Below are 7,258 nucleotides of genomic sequence, written 5' to 3'. Positions count from 1 at the left end.
CTCTGTCTCTCTGCCTTTCTGTTTCTCTCTGTCTTTCTGTGTCTGTCTCACTCTTTCTCTGCCTTTCTGTTTCTCTCTGTCTTTCTGTGTCTGTCTCACTCTTTCTCTGCCTTTCTGTTTCTCTCTGTCTTTCTGTGTCTGTCTGTCTCACTCTTTCTCTGCCTCTCTCTGTCCTCTGTCTCTCTCCTCTGTCTTTGCCTCTCTCTGCCTCTCTCTCTCTCTGTCCTCTGTCTCTCCCTGTCTCTGTCTCTCCCTCCCCCCCACCCCTCAGCGACCCGTCCCCGTTGGCCTCTCTGGCTCTCCCATGGTTTCCGAGCTCTCTCTTCATGCTAAAGAAAGTCCCGGCGGTCCGAATCTGGGTTTGGAAATATTGCACCTTGTTTATTAAGTCCTGTAGTGTATGGGCAGCTGGTGTGTACACGCCGGGTATATAGATGATGATAACATGCTGGATACAGAGTACGAAACAGAAAGGAAACAAAGTAACACCTTGGCGGGCGGCGCGGGCCGCGCGATCCGTCGGGCTCCCGACCTTTGAACTCGCTTCGGGGTCCGCTCATCGGCCCGCCCGGCCTGAGTCGGGGACCCCCAAGGGGGTCCGGCCGGGGAGATGGGGAGGGGGGGTCCTCCCGCCTCCGGCCAAAGGACCCCGGCGTCCGCGGCGACCCCCGTGCCCGACTCCGGGGGGAGCGGGGGAAACGGCTGAGAATGGGTTTTGCTCTTTTAAAAGACTCTCTGGAGTTGCTGTTGCTGTTGTTGTTGTTTGAAGGAGTGGGTCTGTCCGAGACCACCCCCCTCGCCCCCCCACCCCGACCCTGGCCCGGAGGCTTGGGGAAAGGCGGGAGGAGGGGAGATGGAGGTCAAGTGCCTCGGGAGGAGGGGGTGGGGGAGGGTCTGGTCCTGCCACCCGCCCACCGCCCTTTTCTTCATTGTAGCCTCCCGGCGCTGATCCCTGGAGGAGGCGGCGGGGAGACCCCCGCTTCGGGATTCCGCTTGGTGCCAGGGGGCGGGAGGGAGGGCACGACCTCCCCCTCCCCCGGAGGACGAGGATGCCCGGGGCGGGGTGGAGGGGCGGGCACGTGCCCCGGACGAGCCCCCATCACCCCCTCAACGCCCCCCACTCCCGGCTAGGCCGCAGTCGGGTGTCTATGGCTGTATATGGAGCTATAGAGAGAGAGTCTCTCTATATGTATATGTATATATATATATATATATATATTGAGAGAGCGGGCTCTCTCTATATATACATATGTATGTATATATATATATATATTGAGAGAGCTCTCTCTATACATAGATATACATATAGAGACTCTCTCCCTGTAGCTCTATATACAGCCATAGACGAGCCCCGGACGAGCTCCCATCACCCCCACTCCCGGCTAGGCCGCAGTCGGTGTCTATGGCTGAGAGCTATGGAGACAGAGTCTCTCTCTCTCTCTCTCTCTATATATATATATATATTGAGAGAGCTCTCTCTCTCTATACATATATATGTATATATATCGAGAGAGCTCTCTCTATACATATATACATATAGAGAGCTATATATATATATATATATATAGCTCGATATAGAGACCATCATTCCTCCCGTCCACCCAGGCGGCCCTTCCTCCTCATCCGGGGCGGACGGACGGACGGGCCCCGGTCCGGGGGGTTGCGGGTCCCCCTTTCCCCCCCCTCCCCCGGCGGCGTCTACCACGCTCGGATGCCCTGCAAGGTGCCCTGCGCGCAGGCGGGCCCGGTGCCACCCTGATGCAAGCCCTGCAGCGGCTGGGCGGCGCCCCCGAAGCCGCCCAGGTTGCCCACGTTGACGAAGGGCCCCCCGGCCGCGGGGGTCTGGGCGGAGGCGGCTCCGGTGCCCCCCGGGTAGGAGCAGCCGTAGGTGCCCCCGTAGGCGGCGGCGGCGGCGGCGGCGGCGGCGACGGCGGCCGAGTTACCGTAACCGTAGGCCGGGAAGCCGTTGTAGGAGTAGGCATGGGTGCCCACGCCGTACGGGCCGTTGTAGCTCTGCCCCCCGGCCACACACGGCTTCCCATCCCTCACCAGGACGGGCACGGCCACCCTGCGCGGCGGGGGCGGCGGGGGCGGCGGGGGCCCGTGCCCCCCGAGCTCCAGGGACTTGTCCTGCCGCTGTCTCTTACACTTGTACCTCCTGTTCTGGAACCAGATCTTGACCTGGGTGGAGGTGAGCTTCAGGCTGCTGGCCAGGTGTTCCCGCTCGGGCGCCGACAGGTAACGCTGCTGCTTGAAGCGCCGCTCCAGCTCGAAGACCTGCGCCTGCGAGAACAGCACCCGGGGCTTCCGACGGCTCCGGGCCTTCGGGCGGTCGCCCTCCTCCGCCTGGCAGTCGCCCGCCTCCGGGGGCTTCTTCAAAGAGCAGCTCTCTGCGGAACGAGCGCGACACCTCGTATTGACACCTGCAGCTGGTTCTGGCGTGCGTCTCCCCCTCCTAGGCCCGTTGTTGGGTCGGGACCGGCTCTATATGTTGCCAACGTGTACTTCCCCAGCGCTTAGGACAGTGCTCTGCACACGGGAAGCGCTCAATAAACACGATTGAATGACACCATCGTGTCTCACCGTCCCCACAGAACCGTAGGGACCGCCTCTATATGTTGCCAACTTGTACTTCCCCAGCGCTTAGGACAGTGCTCTGCACACGGGAAGCGCTCAATAAACACGGCTGAATGAATGACACCGTCGTGTCTCACCGTCCCCCCAGAACCGTAGGGACCGTCTCTATATGCTGCCGACTTGTACTTCCCCAGCGCTTAGGACAGTGCTCTGCACACGGGAAGCGCTCAATAAATACGATTGAATGAATGCACTCTTGTACTTCCCAGGCGCTTAGTACAGTGCTCTGCACACAGTAAGCGCTCAATAAATACGATTGAATGAATGAATAAAGACGATTGAATGAATGACACCGTCGTGTCTCACCGTCCCCCCAGAACCGTAGGGACCGTCCCTATATGTTGCCAACTTGTACTTCCCCAGCGCTTAGTACAGAGCTCTGCACACGGGAAGTGCTCAATAAATTCGATTGAATGACACCATCGTGTCTCACCGTCCCCCCAGAACCGTAGGGACCGCCTCTATATGTTGCCAACTTGTACTTCCCCAGCGCTTAGGACAGTGCTCTGCACACGGGAAGCGCTCAATAAACACGATTGAATGAATGACACCGTCATGTCTCACCGTCCCCCCAGAACCGTAGGGACCGTCTCTATATGTTCTAGACTGTGAGCCCACTATTGGGTAGGGACTGTCTCTATATATTGCCAACTTGTACTTCCCCAGCGCTTAGTACAGTGCTCTGCACACAGTAAGCGCTCAATAAATACGATTGAATGAATTAATGAATGAATATGTTGCCAACTTGTACTTCCCCGGCGCTTAGTACAGTGCTCTGCACACGGGAATTGCTCAATAAACACGACTGAATGAATGACACCGTCGTATCTAACCGTCCCCCCAGAACCATAGGGATCGTCTCTATATGTTACCAACTTGTACTTCCCCAGCGCTTAGTACAGTGTTCCGCACACAGTAAGCGCTCAATAAATACGATTGAATGAATGAATTGACGCGGCTGGTCCCGCGACCGGCTCTCCGTGGGAGCCGGTCCGTCCCCCTTCCCCCCCGACACTGTGACCTCGTCAATTACTCTAATAATAATCACGGTAAGGATGATGTTGGTATTAAGCCCGTCGTTGGGTAGGGATTGGCTCTACCTGTTGCCGAATTGTACTTTCCAGGCGCTTAGTCCAGTGCTCTGCACACAGTCAGCGCTCAATAAATACGATTGAATGAATGAATGCATGCCAAGCACTGTTCTAAGCGCCGGGGGAGGTCCAGGGTCATCAGGTTGTCCCACGTGGGGCTCACGGTCTTCATCCACATTTTACGGATGAGGAAACTGAGGCAAGGCGAAGGTCACACAGCAGACATGTGGGGTAGCAGGGATGAGAACCTGCGTCCTCTGACTGCCCAGCCCGGGCTCTATCGGTCCTTTCCGAGCGCTCAGTACAGTGCTCCGCACCCGGCAAGCGCTCCCGGTGCTTAGAACAGTGCTTGACACCTAGTAAGTGCTTAACAAATACCATTATTATTATTATTATTATTAATAGTGATGGTACTTGTTAAGCACTTACTAGGTGCCGAGCACTGGTCTAAGCGCTGAATTAGATATGCCTGAATGAAGGAATGCAGGAGGATGAATTTGCCTAGGTGTATGTACTGTGAGCCCACTGTTGGGTAGGGACCGTCTCTATATGTTGCCAACTTGTACTTCCCAAGCGCTCAGTACAGTGCTCTGCACACAGTAAGCGCTCAATAAATACGATTGAATGAATGAATAAATGAAAAGACGCCGCCAACTTGTAGTTCCCAAGCGCTTAGTACAGTGCTCTGCACACAGTAAGCGCTCAATAAATACGATTGAATGGATGAATAGATGTTGCCAACTTGTACTTCCCAAGCGCTTAGTACAGTGCTCTGCACACAGTAAGCGCTCAATAAATACGATTGAATGAATGAATAGATGTTGCCAACTTGTACTTCCCAAGCGCTTAGTACAATGCTCTGCACACAGTAAGCGCTCAATAAATACGATTGAATGAATGAATGGTGTGTGTGTGTGTGTGTGTGTGTGTGTGTGTGTGTGTGTCCCCTTTCCAACGCGGGCCCCGTCTCCTCGGGCCTTCCAGAGCTCTCAGAAGCAGCTGCTACCGGAGACGGGGAGAATGAATTAGGCCCGGACCTCCTCACACGTGGTTTTTTGTAGGTGAAGAGCTGCATCTCCAGGATGTGCGTGTGCAATTCGGCTCGCTTGCCGGCGTATTTTTGGTTGTGTGAAGTCGCGGGCCGAGAAGGTGGGAGCCTCGCCGCCGTTTGCGGTCACTCGTGTGACTCCTTGCACAGCGAGGTGGCGGCTCATCTTCAGGCCCGGGGATCGATTTCCCAGCTGGATTGCACCGTGGCCGAGCCATCGCGCACCTCGGCGAGTGCAGGGAGAGGGGGCGAGGGGGAGGTGGGTGTCGCGCAGTGTGTCAGCTGCAGGCTGGTTGCAGGCCCACGGTTGCTGTCAATCAGCTCTGGCCTCCGATACTCCGAAGCCTCCAGGTGGTTTGGGTTTTTTTTGTGTGTGTGTGTGTGTGTGTGTGTGTGTTTTTCCAGTGGAGCCCAGCAAGGACGATTCCTGCTGACCAGAGCTCAGCGCCCAGGACACAAAGCATCCTCGTTGCGCATTTTCCCACCAGCGCGGAAAGGCAACGTCCACCCGCCGGCCTCCGGGGAAGGAAGGGAAGACCCTCGGCCCCCGGGGACCGGCCGAGTCTTACGGACAAGACTCCGATGTCTGCCTCCCCCCTCGACTGTAAACCCGTTGTGGGCAGGGATTTCCTCTCTCTTTTACTGCTGTGTTGTACTTTCCAAGCGCTTAGTACAGTGCACCCTCTAAGCGCTCAATACATACGACTGCCTGAGTGAATAAACTAACCCGGGGGTGGGGGGATGTTGGAGGGATGCGGGGGCCACCCTCCAGAGTGGGTCCGCTTTCGAGGGAAAGCCGGGGGGTGGGGAAGGGGCCGGTCGTTGCGGGGCGGGAATGCTGCTGGTTTCCACTGGTCGGGAAAGGAAAGAAACGCAGCAGGAGCCGGGCCTAAGGCTGAACCCGCATCCCCTAGCTCGAAGGGGATTTTTATTATTATTTTTTTAAGCTGATCGGGAAGAAGCCAATCCCACCCCCCGCACCAGGCCTTCCTTTCGTTCCTTCCAGCGCGTAGAACAGTGCTTGGCACACAGTAAGCGCTTAACAAATGCCAGTATTATTTTTGTTCTCGTTATTCATCCGTTCAGTGGTATTAGTCGAGCGCTTGGCGTGTGCGGAGCACCGGACTGAGCGCTCGGAAATGCGGCCCCCCGGCCCCCCGCTCCCTCGCCCAGTCCTTCCCTCGCCCAGGAGCTGCGGTTTTCGGGGGGTCACGTCTCCCCCCACCCCCGCCCCTCGCTCCCTCGCAGGTACCTGCGGTTTGCGGGGCTGTCGCAGAACAGGACGGTGGCATGAACCCAACCAAAGCCTAAAGGGGGCGGGCAGCCGGACCGGCAGGTTTGCGGGACGTTTGAGGGCGCTCCGCCTTTGTTCCAGATGTGCGGGTGCTTTTCCTTCCCCTTTTACTCACTTTGGCTCCGGTCTCTCCCCACCTCGGGCTCCTCTTCTGGGTCCGGGGGCCCGCAGGAGCCCCGCAGGACCGTGCGGACAAAACTCTCGGGGCAGATCCCCGCCTCCCCGTGGCCCTCGGGGGCGGCCAGCGAGTTCAGATAGGCCAGTTTCTCCCCCTCCTCGTCCTCCTCGTCCTCCCCGCCGTCGGAGAACGGGCCGGCCTCCCCGGACGCCAGCATGCAGGACGACGGTGGGGGAAACTGAGGCTCCAAGTCCGACTGCAGATGGTGGTACCTCTGCTGCTGCTGTTCCAGATTCAAAATGTCTTTGACGGAGAAGGGTGTGGAGGTGACCGGGCTCGGTAACATCATCGGAGCAACTTGGACCAGACGCTCCAGAAACCCCGGGCAGCCCGGCCCAGGGGGAGGCGGAGAGGCCGGATCCCCCCCTCCTGCAGGTCTCCCCTCGACGCGGCCTCCGCTCCCGGTTGGGGGGCTTTTTTGGGGGGTGGGGGGTCGGACGGACGACGGATGAGGTGCCCCTCCCGTCTAAATCGCCTCCATAGCCCGGAGCCCGGGGGTCTGGGTTTTGTTACGGCCACTGCGAGGACTAACGCCGGGCTGGGAGCCTCCTCGGCCTCCGGGCCTCGACGTCACGGAGGAGGCGGGCTCGGTCCCCGGCTCCTCCTCCCCCCTTAGATGGAGGACGAGCAGCCCACTCCCCCTTCCCCTCCCCACCCCCCATCTCGCCCCGGCCGCCCAGAAATAGAAATTCATAATGACGGCATTTGTTGAGCGCTTACTACGCGCCGAGCACCGTCCTAAGCGCTGGGGAGGATCCAAGGTGATCAGCTTGTCCCACGCCGGGGAGGGCTCGCAGTCTTCCTCCCCATTTCTAAGACGGAGGCCCAGAGAAGTGAAGCGACTTGCCCAAAGTCACCCAGCTGACAACTGGCAGAGCTGGGGTTTGAACCCGTGACCTCTGACCCTCAAGCCCGGGCTCTTTCCATTGAGCCACGCTGAAATTGAGAGAGGGGCGAGTCGGGGGAGGCTCCGGGCTCTGTCTCCCCCTTCTAGACTGTGAGCCCGTTGT

General features: G+C 58.3%; 1 protein-coding gene across 1 annotated transcript; it reads right to left on the bottom strand.

The window, feature by feature from the left end:
• Positions 1-1,698: 1,698 nt before the first annotated feature.
• On the bottom strand, positions 1,699-6,736 carry NKX2-3 (NK2 homeobox 3). Its single transcript, XM_038744244.1, has 2 exons — positions 6,186-6,736; positions 1,699-2,390 (listed from the first exon to the last, which is right to left on the bottom strand). Exons 1-2 carry the CDS (start codon positions 6,535-6,537, stop codon positions 1,699-1,701), a joined length of 1,044 nt encoding a protein of 347 aa, XP_038600172.1. The 5' UTR covers positions 6,538-6,736.
• Between the last annotated feature and the right edge of the window lie 522 nt (positions 6,737-7,258).

The sequence above is a fragment of the Tachyglossus aculeatus genome, chromosome 3 (assembly GCF_015852505.1).
Source record: "Tachyglossus aculeatus isolate mTacAcu1 chromosome 3, mTacAcu1.pri, whole genome shotgun sequence".
In the NCBI taxonomy this organism is placed as follows: Eukaryota; Metazoa; Chordata; class Mammalia; order Monotremata; family Tachyglossidae; genus Tachyglossus; species Tachyglossus aculeatus.
This window is presented reverse-complemented; position numbering and strand designations above follow the sequence as displayed.